General features: G+C 41.4%; 2 protein-coding genes across 5 annotated transcripts; one reads left to right on the plus strand and one right to left on the minus strand.

The window, feature by feature from the left end:
• Nucleotides 1-1,988: 1,988 nt before the first annotated feature.
• On the minus strand, nt 1,989-16,141 carry TMEM59 (transmembrane protein 59). Of its 3 annotated transcripts, none has more exons than XM_067535635.1 (8): nt 15,860-16,141; nt 11,790-11,895; nt 9,095-9,189; nt 8,744-8,896; nt 8,325-8,406; nt 7,854-7,938; nt 6,114-6,222; nt 1,989-4,542 (listed from the first exon to the last, which is right to left on the minus strand). In XM_067535635.1, exons 1-8 carry the CDS (start codon nt 16,025-16,027, stop codon nt 4,390-4,392), a joined length of 951 nt encoding a protein of 316 aa, XP_067391736.1. In that variant the 5' UTR covers nt 16,028-16,141; the 3' UTR covers nt 1,989-4,389. The 3 variants fall into 3 exon arrangements, with proteins under 3 accessions (XP_067391736.1, XP_067391734.1, XP_067391735.1); XM_067535633.1 differs by having other exon boundaries at nt 1,989-4,545; nt 15,860-16,136; XM_067535634.1 differs by having other exon boundaries at nt 1,989-4,545; nt 7,854-7,935; nt 15,860-16,135.
• Nucleotides 16,134-25,409, plus strand: TCEANC2 (transcription elongation factor A N-terminal and central domain containing 2). Of its 2 annotated transcripts, none has more exons than XM_067535636.1 (5): nt 16,134-16,285; nt 16,901-17,046; nt 20,198-20,339; nt 22,043-22,236; nt 24,206-25,409. In XM_067535636.1, exons 2-5 carry the CDS (start codon nt 16,945-16,947, stop codon nt 24,392-24,394), a joined length of 627 nt encoding a protein of 208 aa, XP_067391737.1. In that variant the 5' UTR covers nt 16,134-16,285; nt 16,901-16,944; the 3' UTR covers nt 24,395-25,409. The 2 variants fall into 2 exon arrangements, with proteins under 2 accessions (XP_067391737.1, XP_067391738.1); XM_067535637.1 differs by lacking the exon at nt 16,134-16,285 and adding an exon at nt 16,693-16,795.
• The last annotated feature ends 945 nt before the right edge of the window (nt 25,410-26,354 follow it).

Consider the following 26,354-nt stretch of genomic DNA (forward strand, 5'->3'; position numbering starts at 1 on the left):
AAAAATCACATTTGCCTCCAGCAAGTTGGAAGAAAGCTAGTAAAAACAAGAGCTTTGCACAGTAGCCTGCAGATCAGACCTGGGCTCAGAAGGTACCTTGACAAAATAAATGATCAAGGTGAGGCCCGCCACTCCCCATCAGCCAAAAGGTAGAATGATTTTTTGCTTAACACAATTCATTTGACCTCTCGTGACTAGCGGATTAGGGGTTGTCTTTCAGAGAGCTAGGACCCACTCGTATACGGGGCTTTAAGGACAACTATCTATGCCTTAAACTGGACTGACTGATCCAAAGAATGCAATGGGCTTGTTTCACTGCTGCAGTGTTTTCCCTCCAATCTGTTTCACTAAGCAAACAGCTGCAGGCTTGCATTGGGTTGCCATTGCTTGCTAAATGGAGACAGAAAAAGTATACCTGGCTCCTGATTATGGATTGAGCCTCAGCTTCCTGGTGACACTGGACTACCTTTACTTGTATTCCTCTTTGGCAAGAAGTGGGTAAATGCCTTCAATGTTGAGGCAGACACCCATCCTGCAAGTCTCTTTCTGCTTCCTTTGACTAGTTAGTGTGTCTCTTTCCCATCCAGGAGAACTTTGTTTTTACTACAAGTTCCTATTTCAGCCAGACAATGGGGGGAAAGGAAAAACAAACAAACCAACCACACTAGTACTACATAGCTCGTGTTTCACGAAAGACTTACAGCCATATATTCTCTGCATACTAGTAGCACTGCTGTCTCACTATTCTCCACCCACTCAGACCCTCCCAGTTGCCCTATGGTGTTAAAATAGGAGCAACAAAAGAATTTAGTCAAATCCCCTGAGTGCACAATGCTCAGTGAGACTGGTTATCCAACAGCCTTGTCTGGGATCATTCTGAATAACCAGAATGATCCTACCCCAGCATGATCACATTCGGGATCCAAAGAAGAGTTAAATCCTCATGGATCCATATTCTGCTGCTAAACCTAAGAATGAGCAAGGACATCTCATCTTTGTTTATCATTAAGAAATCAGAGACCACGCTACTTGCCGTAGCTGACTAGAGAACACTTGGGTTTAAGAACGGATTCTTTTATATATACAATTAAAAAAAAAAAAAATCATAGCTCAATCAGAAACTGCCCGTGCCCAAATCAGAACTTTTGTATCTCAAGTTTCTCCAACTGTAAAGTAATATTTGCCAGCCAGGTAGGGGTGATTGAGAGCAAACTAGACGGATCCAGGGTAACAGAGGAAGAGATGAGCATGTAAACTTATGACTTCCAAGCACCTAGGCCTTTTTAAATTCCTACTCTCCGTAGTTCAGTGGCCATAGCTTGGTTATTTTACTGTGAGTCTTTTGTAACTTAAGTCATACATTGATTATTTAGCAACTGATACGCCAGGAGTCCTGTTTTTAAGTTTAGATGTTTTGAGTTCTCAAAAGAAAAGAGGTCATAAGTACAATAATGGATGAGAGGAAGGTGAGGAAGTATTTTCTCTCTCCCCTACAACGCTATAAGCATTTTGTTCAAATTTTCATCTTTGGACAGAGACCAAAGCCAAATCACTGCACAGGCAAATTAGTGTTTCAGAAAACTGAGCATCTGAAAACAAGAAAGTGGAATACAGACTGTTTTGCCACCTTAAAATTAGTACATAGGATCTAGATCTGCTCCAATAATGTTTACCAACTACTGTATTTTCAAAACACCAAGATGACTGAATTGTTGTCTGCAGTTAAAGTAGGAGTTGCTGGAATTAGTTTGATTATTGTACTGTCAAAAGTGTTTGATTCTGATAAAGAGATATACCTAGATAAAACCAGTAACAGATAATACTGTGAAAGTCTGGTTCTTTAAACTATGGCTTTATCTATAGAAATGAATACCTTGAGAAGTTTGTTACAGGGAACTCAACTTTTGTAGATGTCGCCCATAATAGAGTATTACTGAGTCCTGGACTTCAGCATCTATTCCTCATAAAACAACATTTCAGATAAGTGACAAGGTCTAAGATTTGAACCTTTATTTATATCTGTTGAGTTTTTCCTCCTTTCATTTCTGGTTTTCAAAGTTTAAGCAGATATTACAGCTCAAAATAAAAAGCAAAAGCTGTTGATTCACCCAAATATAATTAAGAATTTAAACATTTGAAATCATCCACCTTTAGAAAGACAAATGAAGAAAAAACAGTTTTACACTCATGAGTTATAAATTAAAGTCATTGACATAATGAAAGCATACATAGTATTGGAACAGGCAACTGACAGTTATACTTTCAGTGAGGCTATATAAACACTGTTTCCAGCATTTACATATCACAGGAAAAATTAACAGATTCAAAAACCATTTACAGTGCTAGTCATAAGTAAAAGTTTGGGATAAAAAAAAGTCTTCATAGAATGCACTGCAGACAAAGTTAGTGCAAAGAATACCAGCAATAGCCACTGGCATAAAGTCTGCATGTGCACCTTAAGATTTTAAGCGGTCATTGCACAAGTTAGATTTGATACGTATTGTACTAGCACATCAGCATTCTGCATTCAAAAAGGCTGTGTACTGAAGTGCATAAAACTGCATAGAAATGCAGGTCTCAGGACTGATTACTACTACAGATATAAGAAAAAAGTTTTTTCAGCATCTGATTATGAAACAAGTGTTTTCAAAGCACTATACAATCAGCCTTCACAACATTCACGTTTTGAGACCCTTGCAAAACCTAGGTATTCAATAAAGACATGCTGTTAAGAACAGCATTTCACTCCAAATATCATGGGTATAAGTCGGATCCTCTTCCAATGCCACATCAACCAGAAGTTACTATTGGGTTAAAGTTCAATTTTTGTACATTAAAACACTGTCTAGTACAACAGACCCATGAAGAATTCAAATTAAATTCTGAATTTACATCTTAATGATAAAGACATTTGAGGCACACATAGTTTTGAAGAGAACACCGATTTTTAACAGCTGTGTATGCTTAACACACATCATAGCAAACACCAGAGTATGTGGTATGCACCCTAAGTATGGACCCATAATGCATGGTCATAACCACAACTATATAATCCTCAAACTTTAGACAGTTACAGACTCTTTCTAAAGATCACACACTAAACTGAATTTGAATTACAACTAGAAGAACACTTTATGTAATGAGCTATTTTCCAGAACTTCTCAAGTATAGTTTTTGTGAAAGTACAAAAAACTATGCAAATCCAATAGACTTCTATTGCCTACTTTTAACCTGAATGTTGGCATAATCAGAAATTTTAAAGTTAATAAAATATTTTGGCCAAAGCTGTTAAAGGGATGAGATCTCATTTTGGCTAGTTTCTAAACATTTGCAAGGAGACTTCGTAAGGAGAACCATCACAGCCCTTTCTTGCTTATCAATTCCTAGCAGGCACCACTAGATAGTAGCTGCTGTAGTAAACTGAACAGAACTGTGTTGGACAAATTAGCGATAATATTCTCACATGCTGTTACTGAATTGTATTAGTTATTTAGTAATGTTGCAGAATGTGGTCAGGCTGCATATATTAGAGGGATGCTGTAGACAGTGTCTCATGCTGGATGCATCGTGGTTAATTGAGTGCCATAGTAAAAGGCTACAGTCACTCTTCTACTTTTCTAAATCTAGTCTCAGTTTTCCGTAATCAATTTGTTTCTGACAATGGAACTACTGGACCCAATTAGTTAATCAATACAGCAAAAGGAATTTCTTCAGAAAAGTATGATCTAATCTTACAAGCTACTAAAGAGTTTAAGGCTAAATAAGCATGTCACATTTTCTGTATGTGTAAAAGGATCTCCCCAAGTAATTAAAAAAGTGTGCATTTCTGACAAAGTCTGAGCTCATCCTGCAGTATCTCATATTGGATATTGACATGTAGAAAAAATATATTTCTATTTTTGGAAAAATGGTTGTTTTTGCACAGACATTAACAGATAATACACAAATTTCTGCAAACAGTTCTACAATTTGTGTTTAAGTTACCTACAATTGAAAATGCTTAACAAACATCTTCTGCCCACTTAGAATTTATATCATACTTTTAGAGATCTAATTCTGATCTTGCATCATAGTACAGTTATAAATGACTGAAAATGCCATGGTAGACGTGTAGAGAGCATGCTCACAGGTCTTTGGTAAGCAAAAAATACACACTGCTAACATCAGTGAAAAGCAATTATAGATGTTTGGAAAAACCCCACAAATTCAAGATGTGCAATTCTCTTCACTACGAGAGGAAAACAAAATTCCATGACAGGGATTCGTTGATTCTGTAACTTTATTTGCATTTAAACACCGACTTCTAAGCCCCATATCTGAAGAAACCATAAACACCAGGAGCTGATAGCACTGCTAGAATCAGTCTATTAAATGTATTTTTAGAACGATTTAAATTGCTGAATAAGCCAGATTAACTTTTGTAGGTAGAGGTCCTGCTTCTTCATGCTCCTGAGTCTTGCACTGAACAACAACAAGAGCAGAAGCTGGGTATCTGATCAGTTTTTGTTCATTCATGTACTCCAAGTCTCCATAGATGCTCAGCTTCTGAAATAAACAAACTTATTTTAAGAAATCATATCATTACAGACTTAGAACACAAAACTCAAGACAAACTTAGCCATATAACTCTGATCATACATTTCTCAGTGAGGTTTTGCAGGTCCACAAAATAGCAATGCTTCAACTCATGCTATGAAATACTTTGTGTTTTCCATGACATCTAAAATTCATGTTCACAGTTGAGTATGAGTCCCAGGTTAGGACTTGCATGTTTATTATTGTCTAGTCAGAATTAGTGTGGTATTAGTGTGCCAGCTCTTTATTTCAAAGACAGTGCCAGTCTTGCGTATTTTTAGAGGCAGGAGAGTGGATGGATGCCAGGTCAGCCAGTCCCTTCTCCCCATCTCCAATCAGATTCCTGCCACTCACCCACATTGGGTCCATAAGGTTCCTGATATTCTCAACCTTTTCATAATCTTGTATTAAACCCTCTTAAAATGGTTTAGTGAATGCAACCTGCAACTGTATATCCCTAGGTCTCACACTGCTCCCACAAAAGGATACTAGAAACAACTTCCAGTTGTCAAACATGTTAGCATGGGGAAGGGGGTTTCTGGCCTAGAGAAAAGCAAAGAAGAGGCTGACTACATGTTACTCAGCCTGCCTAAGGAATGCAGAATTGGAATCCTCATGCTGTAGTTACAGTCTGTGTGTGTCAACAAAATAGGATGCCTAGCCATGACATCTGTGCCACCAGGAGGTATCAACTAAATCTTTCCAGTGGAAAAAGACATCCAAGCAGAGTTGGGTGAAGATTTTTGGGCAAATAGTTTATTAACAAAAAAGATGTCATTCAAAAAATGGGGGCGGGTAGGAGTTGCTGGTGGTGCCTCCTTTTTAACCTTTAGCCCTGTGATTAGAGCATTCAGATAGGCTGTGGGAGAGCTGGGCTCAATTCCCCCCAGTCTGATGTGGAGCAAGGGTCTCCCACATGGTAGAAGAGTACACTAAGCACTGGGATATGGGAAGCTATTCTAGATCAGGTCTCAATCGCCTGAAGTTGTTCCACTGTGTGTAAACACTGAAATCAGTTATTGGAGTAAGGACACAAACTTGGGTCTCCCACCTCCCTACCCCAAATGCCATCCCTCAGCCCCGTGCTTCGGGCACTCTTTTGCCACATCAAAGTTCAAATCCCTGCTCCGCAGCAGGCAGAGAAGGGAACTGAACACAGGTGACCCACATCCCAATTGAGTGCCCTATCCATTGCACTAAAGGTAATACAGGGAGGCACCACCACCACCTTCTCCAGCAGTTTTGTGAATCTAGGCCTTGCATTTCCTTGGTCTTTACTTTTAAAATGCCCCAACAAAAAACATTTCATTTTGGGGCAAATTAAACCTTTTGTTCAACCCAGATCAAAACACCATGACTTTTGATTTGCCAAAAATTTTGGTTCAATCTAACAGATCCTTCCCCACCCCCCGCCTGCCCCCTGAACTGCCAGTGAACCAAAAAGAATTCACTCTACATCTAGGATACTATAGCATTTCAGATGCTAAGTAATATAAATACCTGTAAGGTGCTGTAAGTTATAGAATAATTAGCTTTACCTCAGATGGAACATACTGCTGGGCAGCTGTAGCCACAGTAGCACAACAAATCCAGAGCAGCACCAGTACAGAGAGGACAAGTGTAGTAGTTAAAATCCAACCAGAATTTCTGAAATTTAATGAGCATTGTTAAAGTTACTTGACAGTTTAAGAAAACAGGATATTCCTAAAAATGTCCACTGGGCTTCTCCCATCTGCTTTCCCTGCTTGATCATTCAGTTGCAAACTGCACCGGAGAAGTCTGGGAAGCCAGCCTCACACCCCACCTCAGGTACTTATCCTCATGGAAAGGGTAGAGAAGCAGAACAAATCAAGTTTGGCAGTTTCTTTACTAGCTCCTAAACTGACTCCACTCCCTCTGTTAATTGCATATTGAATGCATGACAGCTACATCTCTAATCTCATCTCTCTTTCGGCCTTAAGAAACTCAATATTCCACTACCAAAAAAGGGGAATAGCAGCCAATGTTTTAGCGCAGTTCTAAAGAACATAAGAACAACCACACTCATCACACCAATGGTCCATCTAGCCCAGCATCCTGTCTTCTGACAGTGGCCAGTGGCAGATGCTTCAGAGGGCATGAACAGAACAGGACAACAGTGATCCATCCATGATCATCCAGTCCCAGCTTCTGGCAATTAGAATTTAGGGATACCTGGAGCATGGGGTTGCATCTTTGACCATTGACCCATCCTCAAACTTATCTAAATTCTTTTCTGAACCCAGTTACACTTGTAGCACTCACAACATCCCAGGGCACTGAGTTCCACAGGGTGACTGTGGATTGTGTGAAGAAGTACTTTCTTTTGTTTTAAACCAGCTGCCTATTAGTTTAATCAGATGACCTCTAGTTATTTACCCCTTCACATAACAGAAGAACATTTCCCTAGTCAATATCTCCATACCATTCATGATTTTGTAGACCTATCATATCCCCCTTTATCCTCTCTTTTCTGAGCTGATCAGTCCGTCTTTTTAATCTCTCCTCATATAGAAGCTGTTCCATACTCCTAATCATTTTTGTTGCCATTCTCTGTACCTTTTGAGATGAGGTGACCCAAACTGCATGCAGTATTCAAAATGGGGGTGTACCATGCATTTATATAGTAGCATTAGGACATTTTCTGTTTTGATATCTATCCCTTTCCTAATTATTAACATTGTTAGCTTTTTTGACTGCTGCTGCACATTGAGTAGATATTTTCAGGGTACTATCCACAATGATGCCAAGATCTTTCTTGCAACTAATTTAGACCCCATTGTTTTGTATGTCTAGAAGTGTGTGAGCACACCCTGCTGATCAGTAGCAAAGATAAATGAAAGAAAAAGTTATAATGTATCTTACCAACCTAGAAATAAAGCAAAATTGTTTATATAGCACCTTTCATACTAGACAATCTCCAAATACTACACAAACCAACCACTTCATTCTGACATCCAGACACATCTAGGAAACATGTAGCAGTGGTTTGTTTAACAGTTCACAGCAATAGATCAGTAGTATGAGACAGGAAATGAGGAATATCACTGCCAGGTGAAACTGCATAAAAGTGCATTGTGGAGAATATCGATTTTTTTGAGAAAGGAGCAATGAGCTCTAACACAAGTGCTCAGAAGCTCACCTTTAACACCTCCTCCAAACCGTGATCTTTCTTGAACATAAAGTGACAGAACTCTCCTGAAGTATGACATGTAAAATTGTACCCTTTAAGCTTCTATAAGACAGTAGAAGATACATACATAGAAAGACATTTGAGAAAGCCATTGCTTTCCTCCTCTTCAAAAAATCCTCTGTGTGTCTGTGAACCTCCTGGTTGCATGTCTGCTGAAAAATCACAATGACAGCTCCATTAAAAGGTTATAGGTAAAAAAAAAAAAAAAAAAAAAAACCAAAAAAAAAACCCCCCCAAGATTTGTGTTAACTCCAGTCTTGTACAGTCCCTGTCTATACAAAGATATTGATAGTAGAAAGCTTCTTGAAAATGGTTCTAATTCCAGTGTGGCAAAGGCATCAATACCATGCTAGCAGAAGACATTTTAAAAGTAGTATGCTATGGTGGTCCTTGTTGCAATTTACACAGTGTGACAGTGACATTAAGCTAGCCAGAGTGACATGCACATGTTTACTTTTTCCTCAGTGGAAGATCTGACTTACTCTTGCAGGTTCTGCATATTTTCATTTGTTTCTCTAAAGAACCCAAACCAACTTACAAGATGTTTTGCTTAGCAATGATTCTTTCAGATCTGTGTTTTCCTGATCAAGCTGTGGAATATATTGAACTTCTGGCTTTGACTGAAACAATAATAAAAATAAATGTAAGGTCCTGTTTGTATTTCATAAAGCTTCAATTAACCTTAACATTATAGTCATCCCATAAGCATCATTTACATTTGCAAAAGAAATTGAAAAAAGAAATGTGACACGCCATCCATTTAAGAGAGAGTTTTGCTTTCTACATTGCAAATCTAGTGACCTCGGCAAGAAAGTGACTGCTGCCAAGCAAGGAACACAGTTACTTGCTGAGACTACTCTGCTATCTGTTCTGTGATTGGAAGAAGCAGGAGATCAACAGTCAACACCCAGGACATGAAAAGCCTTATAAAAGTTTAAAAAACAAACAAACAAGCACCTGGAATATAACTATTTTGCCATCATCTGCTTGAAGGTAGAAGGTCCATGAGGAAGTTATGAAGCTCTGTGCTGAGTACATCATGTCACTCCAGAATGATCTCACCAGTGTCAGAGGGAAAAGGAGATGAATTCTTGGCATCAGGGACATTAACTGTAAATACATCACTGACTGGTTTTCAATTTTTTCTGGACACATTTAAACAATTTAACGCTGTCCCCAGCAAAGTTTTAGTCTTTAAATAGAGAATTTCTCTCCATCTTTCCACACACACATTTGATCAAATTTGAAAAAATGAGAATACGAGCAGAAGAAAACAAGTGGCATTTGCCAAACATGCTGCATGCTTACTTGCTCTTGCCTCAGTTCAGCAAATGGCTGCTGATTCTGGCACCCAAGATGGCAAGCATATTGTTCATCAGACTGGGAATATGCTTCAGCACAGGCTGCAAAGAAGAAAAGTTGTGTGAATTGGAAAAGAATTTCACATTTTAAGTCATCAACGGAAAGCATGAGCGTAAGGTATAGGTACAGTCTGATCAGGACTCAAGTGACAATTTTAAAGACTCCCAATCCCACCTGAGGAATAATCTGAGAGCAACATATCAATAGTGGTACTGGGTTCTTTGGGCTGATGAAATCTAAATGATGGAATCTAGAATAGGTACAAAGCTAGGTTATGTCTAAAAGCTGAGTGCAGCCAGAACACTATCACAGAAATGAGGAAAGGCAAAAATAATCAAAATAAAGTAAAAGCAATTACTGAAATAGTAATTCCAACATAGTGAAGTAAATTAGCATAGCCTCAACCAATGAGAATAGGCAAGGATTTTGTACCAGAGGTGGCATGGATTATCAACCTGAGTTCTCACAGACCCTCCCCTCCCTCAGTACTGCGGCCTTCCCTCCCATATATCATGGAAGATGGTAACTTTTGCTCCAGCGATGGAACTGGGATCCCACAAGGAAATAAGCTAACCGAGGAATCCATTAGACTTCAGAGAGCCATGGCATAACAGGTAACAAAGAAGGATTTGCCCATCAGTGGTGCATGAGTATAGTTAGACTTTCTATACCACTTTCAAGCTCTACCAAAAATATAATGTCACCTCTGCTCTTATTTCCAAACATCCTTAACTAATACTTAAAAAAAAAAAAAGGACAGACTAGTGATTACAGCACAGAAGCTAAAAGATTTGGCTTCTATTTGTGGCTTAGCCACCCACCTGTTATCTGACCTTGGGAAAAGTCTCTACACCTGGAGAACTGGAGCACAGAAGTTAAATGGAGATAATCTTCTCTCACTAGAGTTTTGCAAGGCTTAGGCCGGAAGGTACAAAAATAACAGATATGACAAGTAAAAGTGCATGCTGAATGTCAAGTACATCTTCTCACAGGAGATGAAAATGAACAAGTGTACAATCAAAAATGGGCAGTCTATGGAATCCGAGCAGACAATCCTCGCAGGGAATGCACAGTAATCAGACAAATATCTGAGTGTGCAGTTCACAGGAGCCTTAGCAGCAGTCCTATAGTAAAACGGTCACAAAGGCATATAGTTGGTAATCACAGAAGCACCTAGAGACAAAACTGAACACATTGTTCAGGAAGTGCATTGCAAAACACAGCTACCAAGCAATGAACATCAGTTAATAGACCACTGCAAATGAACAGGCAGAAGACAACAGTCCAGAGTGGCAATGTTGTACAGGAAAGGAAGGAAATGCAGACTCATCTCTACATTCGGACTTTTGCTGCACCACCCATTTTTATGATATCCCTTTGTGTGTGCTTTGGCAACTGAAAAGAAATGCCTTTATCACAGCTGTGCACCGCACACTGCTACTCTGCAGCTCTAGCCTATTGCCAGTTCATAGAATCATAGAATATTAGAGTTGGAAGGGATCAATGGAAGGGATTGATCAATTGATCAATGGAAGGGATCAATGGAAGAGATCAATGCTCCCCCTCCCTCTGGCTCAGTGCGTTCTATCCGTCGACCTGGGTCCCTAGGCAGTGGCTCCCTTCTACAGCCAGAGGGACAGGAGATCAATGCTCCCCCTCCCTCTGGCTCCAGCAGGATCCCCAGCACCTAAGGACCCAGGCAGAGCGCTTTGCAGTGCTCCTTGCTATAGTCAGGAGGAGGGGAGCGCTGATCTCCCTTGGCTGCAGCAAGAAGCCTGCACCAGTCTTGTAGCCCCATGCCAACACGCTCCTCCTGGGTCCTTAGGCAGCGCCTCCCTTCTGCAGCCCATGGGCCTCAGGTTGGGAATCGCTGCCTTAATGTTTATCAATTCCTTTAAGATCCTTGGCTAGAAGTACTACAGAACCACAAAGAAATATTAACTTGGTATATAGTTTGTAAGAAGTATTTTCAGTTTTAATTATTGACATTCCTGGTTTGATCTTTAGATAATTAATCCTTTCAATAATTAGTTATTCATGAATGATTGATATTGAATAGCTAAATTCAACAATACAAACCCAGTTCCTAAGCTGTTTAACTACATGCAAGGCAGAGAAAGTAGTTAAGATTTGTTTCCCTTTCCATAGTAAATTTTAGTTGAATGAGGCGATATTAGGTGATATAGTATAAAGTATATCAAAATTTGTGCTCTGTAAAGCAAACATTTCAGCTGAAGTAAATACAAAGCCATACTGTCCCAACAAATGGACATGGTTATGAAAATCATTGCAACATTGTCATTAGTTAAGTTATATCATTATACAATGTTGCATGGAACAATTAAAAGGGACACCATTAGTTTGGAAATTACAGTTTCATCCAATCATTTTGTACTTACTATGGCTACATCACCCAGGAGTTTTTCCTTAGCTAAAAGGACCCTTATGTTTTACGCATTCGCAATAATGCAGAAAAACCTCTTTAAAAAGGTAAGGAATTTTAATGAGTTCGATAAAAAAAGTTTACAGGTTGCATCAATTGAAAAAAAAGTCAAGTTGATAGTGTCCCTTTGAACGTTTTCACTCCTCCCTTCATTTGTATTAGATTACATCCTGTGGAAAGATTACAGAATGATCTTACCAGAGTCGCATTCCACTTTGGTCCGATTCAAGTCAATTCCATCATCCACAAACTGACAAATAGAAAACAGTCGGCAGCCTCGCTGACATGCATACAGTTCTTCTTCCTGGGAAGTTACAAGAAAAGCAGGGTTGCAAAAGAGATTACTAATACTCCATCTAAGAACACAGAGTAGCAACAAGCAAACGTTACTACTTTTCTGAGTACTATATAAAAAACCACCCTGGAGAAGGTTCTACCAAAAAAAATCTTAGAAGTCAGCCAAACACCAAGGTCTGTACAGTTTGGAACAAAAGCAAATTACAGTTCTTTAAAGTCATTGGGTAATTTCGATATAGACTTCCTCAATCCAATTTAGCAATGGAGCTGGCCTTGACTAGACAGATCACTAAAATTAGCAAGTTCAAAAATTGCATTTCTGAAAAGTATGACAGCTTTAAAAACAAAGGTCCTAGCTGCTAAAGAGTCAAAGTAGAACCTATGAACCTTCCCTTCATTAATCCACACAAAAAATTGGCAGACCTCCCCTCTCAATAAAGATTTAGTGGCAAGTGCTACCAGTGAGGAGTCAATGAAGATACTACATAGCATATTGTCAAAATTATTATTTACCTATACATTATGGGATATAATTAGAACTAAAGAGTTGTCAAAATAAGGAACCAGAGTACATTTTGTGTTGAACTATTTCTGTGTCATGGTTACTCACATGCCAAAATAGTCAGTCAACATTCTATTTAATGGTTATGCTGAGGGGAAAAAAAGGAATACTCTTCTCCCTTTCATGTAATTACAAAACTAAGATACAGCAAATGTATATCAATGTTCCTATTTGATTGTCACCTTCTTCCTCACCCATCATTTGTTAATAGTCATAGATGGTAAGCTCTTCAGGGCAGGGACCATATTGACCTCTCTGTACAATGCCCCAATCAGAATTTTCTGAATGCTACCATAATATAAAGTAAAAAACGTACGCATCTCCCAATAATTAATGAAGTGCTATTGTACTTTGTTTCTCACAGCCAAGTGAGTATTTTCTTGTGAAACATACTGTTTTAATTACTAGAAGTAACAGGTGGCAGAGAAATGGGGTCTGTAAGGAAGACTTCATTTGAGGGCTTCCCTAGCCACAAAAGTTGTATAATTAGAGCAGTACTGGCACAGCTAAGGCGGTACAACCTGCCTAGTGTAGTCAGTTATACCAGCATAGCTTATTCCCTTATGGAAAGAGCAATAAGACACAACGCAGTGTGTAGTTACACCAGTGTATAAGTAGGAGCTGTTCCAGTATAACTATTTAGGTAAAAAAACACACACCCCCAACTAGAGTAGTTATAGTGCACTGGTAGAAAAACTGTTTAGATGAGACTTTAGGCAAGTATCTACCTCCCTGGTAGATTAGATGTTTTTCTTTATTTTTTTATATTAAAGCAAAGCAATAATAAGGGTTAGAAAACATTTCAGATTGTGGAACTAAGTATGTCAGAGAAAACGTAGGTAAGGTAATATCTTTTACTAGACCAACTTCTGTTAGTGGACAGCACAAACTTTCAAAGAGTATCTGAAGAACTGTGTGTAGTTTGAAAGTTTGTACTTTCCACCAACAGAAGTTGGTCCAGTAAGAGATATTACCTCACCTCCCTTGCGTCTCTCATATCTTAGGATCAAGATGGCTACAACAACACTACAAACAACTGAATACTGAATATTGTCCTGCATTTGATACCATGTGAATCTGTTAACAGGAAAACTCAGGACAAGTCTTGACCATCTTTTGTCACCTTTTGCTTCACAGGTGAAAAGAGGACTTTGACTCAATTATTAAAGTAACAAGGCGAACACCACAGCTTACTGTACAACTCAGTGCAAACAAACTGGTGTGTTTTCCTTTCAGACACAGATGTTCAGATACTTTTACTGCAAAAAAATATAGAACAACTGTCAAGGTGGGTCAAGATATTTTTTTAAAAAGCTTAACGACCTTGACAGTATCTCTTTAATAGAAATATCCTGCTGCAGAAAATGTACCACAGATATTGACATTCATATTGAATTGGCTTTGGTAGGTATGCTGACACACAAATTCTCCTGACAAGTCTTAAAGAAGTTTCTTTTTAAATGAACTAAACCAAACAATGTTTCCAAAATAAAGTTTCCTGCCAGCTCTAATTATATTTTGTAGCTTAGTGATAGGCAGAACAATTTCTTAAAATCAAGACAAGATGGATTGTTTGAGTAACAAAGCACTGAGTAGTACCTGAAAAGGAAGAAAATTGTGTACGTCATTTTACTGGCCACTTTATGATGAACGCTCTGATGATGAACTCAAAGTGTTTAGTTTTGTTTGTTTTTTTTAAACCCTCTAAAACCCAACAAGAAACACCACAGTCCCAACTTCCTTCAAAAACTTGCTCAAGTCCTCCAACAAAAAGCAGGGAAAATTTTGCTTCACAGGAGTCAAATGATCTGCAGTACGAAAAGATTTGGGGTTGAGATCAAGGAAGGAAGTGGTTTCATTTTACAATGATTCAGTTCCCAAATACTGGCCTTTTTCACAACTGGTATCATGCTTAGACATCTAAACATGAAGGCATAAAGTTCCGTATTCTAGATATAAATTGCATTCCATCCACACAAGTCTTTGTTGCTTCTACTCACTGTTGAGGTATACACATCACTCAAAATCACGGTTACATAATTTTATTCTAAAAATATTAATTCTACACTTCAAACTTTCTGCCCTATTACTCCTGTCACCCTCATTTGTTGTTTGTGCACTCTGCATTTTGAACTCAACCTGTTATAGTTTATTTTCTATTTGCAGCAGTGTATTACCAAGCAAAAAGTCACAAGACAAGGCAGAAAAAAAATTATGAATTTTGAAAATCCTAACAGTAGCTCAAAATTTTATGGAATCCTGAACTGACGCTGAACCTCAACATAGGAAAACTATATTCCCCCAGCTCTGTTTTAACACGTTCCTTTTATAAAGGTAGATACCATAAAAGACTTCTGCCTAAATTAACTAGAACTGAGGGGTGGAAGGTTTTTTTTGAGCTGCTCATTTACCACTTTCCAGACTTCATCTTGTATAATTCAAGTGCTTTTTCCATGTCATGATTCAGGACTTTTTATTTGTCAAAGATATTTAGTATGGTTTTAAAACTGGAGCAGCCCAAATCAAATTGGGATTGTTTTTTTGAGGGAAGGCGGAAGAAGCAAACAGGATGCATAGAAACCCTACAACAAAATCTGGAGGCTCTGCACTTGAAGAGCTTTCAAACACTGAGATCCTAAGAGGAAATAGTATTTCTTTACCTAATAAACAAGCAGCTTCTTCCCTAAAAGTGTTAAATTTTACAGAGAAGTTACTGACAGCTACATAGAGCTCGTCTTCAGATCTACTTCCCTCCCCAAATTTGAAGAAAAACCTCTATGTAGCTCAAAAGCTTTTACCTTCCACCAACAGAAGTTGGTCCAATAGAAGAGAGTACTTCATCTACCTTGTCTAGTCTATCTGTGTCCCACAGGGGAGGAAACAGGACATATAACCTGGTGTGGATGGTGCTGAGCGAGACTTCCTGGCCAAGGGCCCCATACCTACGGATACCTGCTACCAGGTGAGGAATGGCCAACAACAAACCAACCCCAAAGGCAGCGTGTGATCCTATCCGCGGGGAGGGGGGAGACGCGGGTCACCCCCACCCCTGACTTACCCTTGGGAGTCGCTCTCAGGTTGTGGCAACACCTGGCCAGGGTCTCACGCCGACGGGGTCTCAGGGAGCGGAATGACACCAGGGAGGGAGAAGCAGCGGGACCCCGGCCTCGGGGGTCAGCCTGCAGGGGGAGGGGTCGGGGTCTGGCTAGGTGCGCGGGGGGAAGGAAGGCCTGTACCTCGGCCTTGAGGAAAGGGGTGGGGGGGAGCCTCCAAGGGAGCCCCATCGCCCAGGGGCGGGAGGCCTCCGACGGGCCAGGCCCGAGAGAGACTCGGGCGGGAGGGGGCAGAGGCAGCGCGTTACCCACGGCAGTGCGGTTCGGTTCGGTTCCGGGCGGGGGGGGTGCCGTACCTTGGGGTAGGTGTGCAGGGGGTAGGTCAGCTGACAGGCCCGGTGGCACGACGCCGTGCTGCCCAGCGCCGAGTCAAAGGCCTCGGAGGCGGCCGCCCAGCCCCTCCGGCAGGCGAGGAGCGGCAGGAGGAGACCCAGCCCCAACAGGCTCCGCCGCAGCGCCGCCATCTTACCCCCTCCCCCACCCGGAGCTGGCAGCGGGGTGGGCGGGGACGTCGTTGTTGTTGTTTATAGCCTTCGCCGCCTCGGCCCACTTCCGGGGCCCCGGGGAAGGGCGGGGCCGGACCCGAACCCGGACCCAACGCCGCTCGCGTGAGCGATCTCGCGAGAGTTCCCGTGCGCCCCGCGGCCTGATGGGAAATGCAGTTTCCTGAGCTGGGGAGAGGCTGGAGACTCGCCGGCTTCGCCTTCGCCGGGAACTACGAGGCGAGTCGCTTCCGGCCGGGCCGGGCGAGGAGGTTCTGGTTCTGGTTCTGGGGAACCGCCTAACCACCGTCCCCTTCCCCCTCCTTGCGGGCGGGCTGCTGCTGCTCAGTCCGTGCGGGACGCCCCCGCCCCGAACCACGCTAGCCCCGGGGGCGGCCTCTGGGTCCCCAGCGCCGGGCAGCAGCACCCCGGGCCCCCGGCCTCCCTCCTTCCTCTAGGGCAGGAGCTGGGCACCCCCACTCCACCCCCCCCATGCGGCATGAGCTGGACACCCCAGCCCCCCCCCATGGGCATGTTGTAACTCGTAGCACAGTGCCGCCTCCCCCCACCCCTTTGCGGACCCTGCACCCCGAATCTGCAGCCACGCAGCGGTGCTCCCAGGATACACGCTAGTAGCCTGAGCCGCCGCCCCCATCCTCTTTTGCGCCCTGCAGCTGCCTTGTAGTCGGGGCTCACCAGTAGTAACATTGCCATCGACGGCCCCCAGCTACCTGCAGCTCTTGCAGCTAGGTGGGTTTTGCTGGTCTGCTGCCAGCAGTGGACCTTTAACTTAAAGCAGCGTTACCCATACCGATTCGTAAAAGAAAAGGGACAACTGTTTTCTCCCTGAAACAGCTCCTGCAGGTAACCAACAGCTCGGAGCACTGGAAGTGTCCATCATGGATAGATTTGTGATACGAAAACCCAAAGCTCAAGAAAGCCCGAGGAAAAGGGATCCAGGAGAAAAGGTTTACAAGCAAGCCACTATTGAATCTCTGAAGGTAAGAACTGGGAGGGCAAAGGGATTAGAGAGCAGTATAGGCCTAATGTATTTTACATAGCAACTCCTGGCCGGAAGGGTCCCATAGCACTTGAGAGAGCACATACAGCACCACTGAAATGCTGCCTGTGGTGGACAGCAGCCAAGAAGACAATGAACACTCAGCACAAGAGCAAGGAAAATGTAGTCCAAAGACACTGGAGCTAAGGTATGTCACACATTAAATGTCCCCTGCTGTTTTTTGTATTTCAAGTAGATAGGACCTTAGTTTTTAAGCTCATCTACTACATGCACACCATAAATTGAGGCAACATTTCCTCTGGAAAGTATAATGTGTTAGATTCACTCCGCTGAGATGAGTGAGTTCAAGTATTTCATATCTGATGCTTAGATGTAGGGCCCTCAGTGAATGGGCCAATGAGTTCCCTTTCTGGTCATTAATGCTAAAATGGGATCACTTCCCACCTCTTTCTCTCAGAATAGAGTGAAGTTTTCAGTCCTAATCAGTATTTCAGAACCCCACATGCAACAGTCCCATTCAGTATCCTAGAAAATTGGGCACAGTTTAGTTTAGCCCTTTCACTTGAGCATTAGGAATTCTGTAATTAGAAATGTGTGTGTGTACTAGGAAGAAATATGGCCCATAGTTAACTTCAGTCGAATGTGAACACATCTGGTTCATAGTGTGCAGTTGCCAGTGTGCTGGACTTGCACTTTCGTGCCCTAAAAGGGCTGATGATCAGTAGCCATTGTTTTAGAGAATTCTGCTGGCATACAACTTTAGGCTTTATCTAATCAGATCTCTTAGGCTTAGGAGGGTCTGGCATGGTCAATAGTTGAATGAGAATCTTCCAGTCATATAGGTGACACTTCTCTCAGTACTGAGCCAGTACTTCACAACACCACGAGGGGGCACTGGACTGCTGGAAATACTATTTGTCAAATAACAGCAAAATCTGAGGTCCTGAATACATGTGGTCATTGAAGATCTTAAGATAAATGGTAACAAGGCAAGACAAGATGTGGTGTTACTCCTGTGGTTCTGGCCAAAATTCTAACTTGGGTATTTACAATCAGCCCATGTACAAGTTTACCTGTGGCTTCAAATTTTAGATGTGCTTTATTTCCTCACCTGAAAACAGTCATGTAAAGTTGACACAGAATAGCTGAGCATTCCTCCCCACAGATGGTTGCATTCAGTGGTAGGTGCTCTGTAAATAAACAGTGAGTACAATGGATAGGCTCCATCAGATTGAAAGGCATTCTGTAAACAATGATAAGATATATTTGGTGACAAGAGTACAAGATTCTGCACGATGTAAGCTTTCTAAAGAAAGTTCAATCGATTTAGAATTTGTTTAGAAAGTTTTAGGATGAATCACAAAAACAAACAAACAAAAAAAAAACCACCAAGAAAAAAATATAGGGTCAAACTTTCAGCCAATCTTAGGTGGCCTGTGAATCTGTACATATAGATTTTGCTGCTCATACAGAGTAATTGAGTATCTACCCATATGTGTATGCATTTCTATGCTCATAATTTTGCAGGTGGTAAGAAAGTGTAGCTGAAACTTGGACCCATAATTCCTTGTAGAATACATAGGTACAGAATACCATAACTATATGAGATCATTATAATACTATGGGAAGTCATAACACCCTAAGTAGCAACGCAGTTGCTGGAATCGTTATGCAAAAGTGCCATTGATCAAATGCATGGTCATATTTATAAATGTTGTATTTAAAGAACAATGTGTGTACATTATTCAAACAGGCAGCAAGAATGCATTGTGAGACACATTTAGAATGTATAGGTGGATCCAGCACCACTCTCCCTGCCTGGGATTAAAGCATTTGACCAAAACAAAAAAAATTCTGAGACATATGCATCTTTCCTGAATCTCTCACACTGACTTGGCTTTAAGATTTGCAGAATTCCATGCTTGGGGGGAGAGGGAAAGGACACAGGTCAATTGGCCATTAATTAATAATAATAATGTATTTGTATTACCATACCACTTTCCTTTCCCTTTTTGATCTTCTTGCTGGAAGAGGGTGGGGAGTTTCTCGCATTCAGGTCCTAATTTAAAAAAATATAAACGAGGAGTAACTTGCTGCGTTTCAACAGCGAGTGAAATGATTCCTGTGTATCCGTTAGTCAATCTGTGTCTGAGCATTCTATCGTGCCCATCACTATAGCATCTGGGCATGATACAAGTAGTTGAAAAGGACAATCTGTGGGCAGAGGAGCATGCTCTTTATTCCCTCCCTTGTTACTTTGCTTTCTTGAGTGGTATTTTTCTCATGGTTTCCCCTCTTCAAGTTATTCAGCAAAGAGCTTATTTTCATTAATTGTGATAGCACTTGTGTCCCCAGTCTTAGATCAGGATCACTTGTGCTAGTTGCTGTGCACACTGAACAGAAAAATGTTTCCTTGTACCAAGGAGCTACAATGTAAATATAAAACAAGAGGAGCACATCAGCTGAATAATCATAATTGCTGAAGGATGGTAAAAGGTCTTGCACTACACCATAAGCATAACAAGACTCAGGCTTATAATCTGTTATTAGGGAGTTCTACAGCAAGATGCTTTAGGGTGAAGTGAAAGGCACTATGTAAATGCTAGATACATTAATAAGAGGATTCTTTAAGTCCCTTTGTGGTGTTCCATAGTTCCTTTTCTCTCTCTGCTGATGCTACCTGCTCTGAGATTTTCAAACTTGAAAACAAAAGTGGGGCAAATGCAGGTTCTGCCTGGTCCCAAGTTGCTACTAACAATATTAAAATCAGCTGTTCCCCCAAGCTATTCCCTCTCTTTATTAAGCCATTTATACAATGGGCTTCCAAAGTCTGAACACTTGCATAACTGTCTTATTTTCCTAGGAGACATTTGCAGCTAAGTGCCCTGTGTTTGGCGGAATAAGATTAAGAATCTCACTTTGCCTTCTAGATATTTCTGTCCTGATTTACAACAGGGAGCTACTCTCAAGCAATTACCCATCATTTTGGACCATCACATATTCTGTGCTTTGGTTCATGTCATGATCAATAATTCATGTGTCGATAACAGCCCCATTAGCTGAGATAAAGGCCAACATCTTTATTCTCAATAAGAATATTCCACTTTCCTAATGACTTTTCTCTTTTCCAGAGAGTGGTGGTTGTAGAAGACATAAAAAGATGGAAATCTGTACTAGAGCTTCCTGGCCAGTGTAAAGAGAATCTGATTGAAGCTTTGGAGGAATTAAAGAAGAAAATACCTTCTAAGGATGTGTTACTTTCAACAAAAATAGGTGCACTTTGTATCTAATTTAGAGTGTGAAAATGAGACCAAAGTTGTGTCCTTTGTGTGTTGGATTTTTCCATATAGAGGGGAATCGTTGACAGTATTTTTCAATAGTAGTCCTAAGCACTTTACCTTATTGTTGAATAAAATCCTGGTGGTAGGTAGCTACTTAGTCTGCAAAATTCTTAGTACAGAGAAGAAAGATTGTTAAATTCACAATTATCTGGATGGTGCCTGCTTATAATCAAGGGCTGGGTCGCCCCCCCTTCCATGGTAAAATATGTGGGAAAAGGGCTGAGGAGGAGGAAATCTCCACAAAGTTTCTCCTGGATTGGTCATGGGGTGGTTGCTCCCCTGGGGAATGAGATGTGGGACCCAGCTACAAACATGGAAAAGTCCCCAGGGTCAGCTGGAGGCCAGAACCATCAGCTTAGAGGCCTTGCACTCTAGTTACAGCTACCTTGTTGCTCCATTCTCTTCTCCAGGAATTCCCGACAGCGAGGGGACTACATGCCTCTAACACTTGTTTAATTCTCACAGAACTGGGGGCCAGGGTTTGATGTGAGACCACCAGTTCCCTGCCTTCTTTTCACACAGATCCCGACCCTGCAGAGAGCACCTCAGGATATATTGGAGGGGGAGAGTAGCGGTGCCAGGGCTGACCCCCTCCTTTCTTTCTGTGCAAGAGTGGTAAGATCCTCACACAGAGGACCCTCTCTCTGCATGGAACAGAAGGCATGATCTGCCCTCCTGGTCTGAATTTTGTCATTTAATTTGCCCTCTTTAGCACATTCAGCCTTCCCATATCAGGTCTGCACTAGTGACAGAGGAAGCACAGTTGTGCTGTATGAAACCAGAGGACTAACAGTGACACCTTCTGGCCAACAATGTTATCAGTTAGAAATTAATACCAAGCAGAAGAAGGGAACTGTGCCAGCTTCTGCTTTGTGTTAGGTCGATGGTTTTCAACGTGGGGTCCGCAGTCTAAGGGGACTGTGAAAGGTCATCGTTACATTAGAACAGCAGTTTTCAACCTGGGGTCCACAGATTATGTCCAAGATTTCCAAAGAGGTCCGCACTTCTGTTTGAAATTTTTTAGGGGTCCACCAATGAAAAGAGTTTGAAAACCAGTGTGTGGGATAATATATCCCCTCTCAAAAGACACATTTTCTTGTCAGTGCAGTGGCCCTCTTTGCATTTCCGTGGGCATGAGAAACCTCACTGATGGTAATTGGAAAACATGAAGATTGAGGAAGTAATGACTCCACTCACGTGTAAAAACATTGCAAATATCACCTAACATCTGTTTCCTCAAATAATTTTTAGCAAACATTTTTATTCTGTGCGCATCAATCCTGTAGGCCTTGCACTCGATTTTTTCATGTATTGTATAGCCCTGTACTATCTGAGCACATCACAACACAGCTCTGTGATCTAGGGAAATGTTTCTCCCATTTTTCAGCTGGATTACTGAGCATCTAGGAAGCTACTGAGGCAAAACTACCACTGAATCAGTGAGTAAGGATGCTGCAATCATTGGCCCCAGTGATTTCATATTTGCATTTGTGTCAGGTGCTTAGTTTTCTGCTGAAGCTGTCTGCCTTACAGTGCTTTGTGGCTGTTTTGTCACTAATGTGCGCTGACAGGTCTGGAGAACACTTATTTACCCACCCAAGTTGAACAAACTCTGTCACTGCTTCCATTTGGCAGGCCACACGGTGAATAAGATGCGCAAACATTCAGACTACGATGTGGCCAATCTCGCAAAAGATGTTTACACTGAGTGGCGAACTTTCATCAAAGATCATTCAAACAAACCATTGATAGAAATCAGGAGTGATCCCAAAACAGAGACGCTCAGGAAGAGTGCACGTAAGCTACTTTGCGATGCTCTGGAATTAGAGGTAATGTTCTTGATGGTTCTTTATTTTTTTAGCTTAAAGGAAAATATATAGATAGCCTGCTGTGTTGAGAAATCTCTATTACTGGGGTTTCTCCAAAAGGAGTTTCTTTTCCTTTGCCCAGATTGCTCTGGCTATTGAAAACAAAGATGAAAATGAGTTTGACATTGCACTCATTTACACAGATAAACTGGACACCTGTGTGTCTATTACGGTTAGATCTTAGAGGGAAAAGAGAAAGTTAGTAGAGAAAACTATATATCCTACTATTTATTAGCTATAAAACCCATACAGAGACCTCTTGGTTGTTTTGTATTAAAAGGGAGATGGTATTTCAGTGATTAAGTATTTGTAAATTAAAACTTATTGCAAAAATATACAGAGAGGGGTCAATAACATATAAGTGGTGGTAAATACTAGATCCCTGTGGTATCTTTAAGTGAATGAACAAGACTTGCTGTAAGGTTTAACGATTAGTTTGCCTGGTGTATTAAACTCCATAATAATTATCCTTTTAATTTATTCATTAATTATCCTTTAAATAGCAAGTCAAGTGGTAGGCACTCAGGAGTTACAAACCAAAGTTAAAAGTAATGTGTTCTTCAACTTTATCTGGCCTGAAGAAAAATGAACTCCGGCCAGTAAAGATATATTCTGAAGGGAGTTCTCTTCTGTTCCCTTCAAATAGGGGCATGGTGGGTTAAAGTTGACATGTCTCAGGATGACTCAAAAGACTGATAGAAAAGAAAGGCTCCATAATACATTAGGTGGCTGATTCAAATCCAACCCTTGGGATCCGTATCAGTTTCTAGCACAGGGGCCTGATGGTATGAACAGACTGGGTTTGCGGTGGCACAAAGTGCCTTCAGTCTATCCTCTGCCAAGGCAATTCATGCCATTTCAAAAATAGGCAGTGCTTGGCAGAGAGACTAGTGGCAGGACAGGGCAGTCCTGGCAGGGATTAAAACTGTCCTCTCCAAACAGGACTCATGTGAAAGGATGGCAAGGAAAACACTGCCTGCTCCCTCACAGACCTGAATCTCCCCAGAATGCAGCTACCATCAGAGAGGTGTAGTTTGTTTCAGCAGGGGTCAGTCGGATATATAGACAGTCAAGGGAAAAGGAGGGAGTCCAAGGACAATGGAGAAGGGAATCTGCGGATGGGGACAGGGTACAAGGACTAACTGGGTCAGAAGGGGCTTTGCAAGGATGGGTAACTGGGAGATAATAGGTAGCAGAAGGGGAATAAAATGGGGAAAGGAGTTGGGGATGAATAATATTCTAACACTTTGGAATCTCCCATCTGTGAAAGTGTGGGAGATTCCCCATCACTAAAGGCAAAAGTGAAATTAAAAGTGTGGTGGGCAGTAGAGGTTTCATTTCTTCCTTTGTTTATTTCTTACATTTCTAAGCTGTGCCAAATTACAGATCTTGGCGCATACTGAAGCAATAACTTCATAATTAACATTTAGCAAATCCCTTTCTGCATTCTTAATTACACCTCCTTCCACACACACAGAGCCTGCATTTCCCTTTATAGCACCAGGCAAAGCTCCCAAGTATTTGGAGTGTCTTAGAATTGCTTTTAGGATTGTACTGAAAATAGTATCCAAGGTGCCTGGTATCAGAAAGATCAAATGTGCGATTTATGGAGACAGCGCAGTGTGGTTTGTAATTGCAGTTGAACTCGATACCCAAAGCTGGTTGCAGATTAGTTTCCTGTTGTGAGGGCAAAGCATTGCCTCCCAGCTGGAGATGTGAATGAGTTCCCTGTGACCGACCAAGTTGCCTTGTTCCTTAATTGCTAGGGTGGAATTAAATTGCTCTTCCTGTTTCACATGGGATGGGAAGTAGATTTCCTTGAATTGGAGCTGATTAATGAAGAAACTCTGAAAAGCACCGAACTCCAATTTCAATCAGTTGGTCTCCTTATTAAACATAAGGATCTAATTTTACACTTTGCTGTTTTCAGATTGATCACCCACTGGCTGAAAATATTGAGCGAGAAGTTTTTCATCTCTCTTCCCGTCTCATTAATGCACCGTATCGCAGGACAGTGCGAGCCCTAGTCTTCACGCTAAAGCACAAACCTGACACCCGAGCACAAGTCAAAACTGGTGCACTCCCAGTCAGTGCGCTTGTACAAAACCATAAGAAATGACTCGGTGGGCCTGGGATTCACATGCCTATGCCACATACTGGAATTGGGAATCCCTTCTGGTTTAAGAGGAGTGCAGGAGCATTGGTAATATTAATCACTCTGCCATTCTAATGACAGAATATACCAAGAAGATCTCCAGGGCAAATTCAATGGAGATGTAAGCAGTGGTGTAAATTAATCATGTGAGTTAGTGTAAATTTGAGGAAACAGATTGGGTGGTTTTAAAGTGGGAAAAGCACACAGGTCTCCCTACTTTGCCTCACGGCTTCTTGTTGATTACCTTTCCTGCTACCAACCCACTCTTCTGGTCCCACAGCCATGTAAGTTACACCAGTTGTCCAGCATGCAAGTTGCAGCTTGCACTGACATAAATGGTGATGCAAGTGAGGGGTGGTTATGTCACATCTGAGTGTGACTCCCTGTCCGACAGGAGCCACGGGCATAATTAGTGGAACTATCAGAAAGGAGCAATGATATTTAGTGCCAGGTGGAAGTATGGGGAGTTTACAATAGTAAGTGAAGTGATGGATAACTGACAGGTCTAGTTAACTAAAGTTCAGTCATGTACCCTGTGGTAATATCCAGGTACTCCTAGAGTTAGCTGCTTAGGAAAGCGAGGTGGCTTCTTTTCACTGTAGTCCAGAGGTGTGGATTCAGACCACACTCCATCCCACTGCATCCCAAAACCTTGTTTATCCCAGTATTGTGGATGGCTCCCAAGGCATTTAAGTAAACCAAGTGGCAGCTATAGTTGCCATGTGACACCTTTTTGCGGTGTATTCTAATGAGGTTTCACCTTAAACATCAACACCTCATTCCTGATTTATTTACATGTGGTGCTTGCTGCTGTTGTGTACCAGTGTGAGGAAAGCATGTACGGAAATCGCTAAAGATAATTCCGTGAGAGAATAAATAGACCTTTCATAAAGGCTCTTACCCCCACAATGGAATAAATAATAATAAATTAGAGCGATTGTGAACAACTTTAAGCAATAAACAGATTCTTTTTAAACCAGCATGTGTTTCCAGTTATTAATTAGTGGAAGTTTGGTCTTTTTTCTGATTGCCTTAGTGCAATCACCTTGTTATTTATACGCATCCTGTTGCTGAGGCTGGGGCAATGATGGTCTCTCTCTGCTCTGCTATGGGTTCGGATTGTGTACAGAACATAATCTGTGAGATGAAATTAGAAGGATAGAGATGGCCAAATATTGGGATAAGTGAAACTTCTGTAGTTGGCCCTGGGAACATGGGGCAGAGTCCAACATGTCATCAAAATGTCAAGCTGCTTCTGGAAGCACCTTTCCCAGTCCTTACAGGTACTTGTGGTATCTGTCTCAAAAAGTGCCACCAAGTCCATGGGGATGATGCATGTGGAGTGACTGTAAATTGGGTGTTCAAAAGAGTCCACATTCAGGTGCCATCCTCCAAGATAGTGACAAATAAGCGATTATCCACCCAGTTGTAGCTGTCAGCTACCTTTTTTCTCCATGGATATTAAAGCTGAAGCAGCACTCCACTCTAGAGTTCCTGCAGTTGCTGCCTTTGCCCAGCACTGCACTTTCAAGACACCTTAAAATACTCAATTTTTTATTAATTTCAAAGCAATGATTCCCTAACTTAGAACAGTAATACAGATATTCATTTAAAATTAGGGCCAAGTGGGCTGAAAACATGACTGAGTCAGAAATTGGAAGCTGGCTATCTGCAATGCAGTGAGTAACAATTTGTTCTAGCACATTAGGGATGGATGTGTGACTGATCGTTAGGTGAGTAATAGACAGCTCAGTGAAGACCTAACACTCGTCTCCACTTATTCTTGTTCCAGCCCACAGTGGCAAAACCCCAGTCCACTTCTCAGAAACAACTGGACCCATTTGACACAACTTAGTCCTTAGGTTTCATTTCAGAAGTGCTGTGCCATGGTTTCCAGCTCATATTTTTTAGTCAGGTCAGTTTA

Source organism: Emydura macquarii, unplaced genomic scaffold (genome assembly GCF_026122565.2).
Source record: "Emydura macquarii macquarii isolate MOO-44397 ecotype Brisbane River unplaced genomic scaffold, CSIRO-AGI_Emac_v2 contig_3506, whole genome shotgun sequence".
Lineage (NCBI taxonomy): Eukaryota > Metazoa > Chordata > Testudines > Chelidae > Emydura > Emydura macquarii.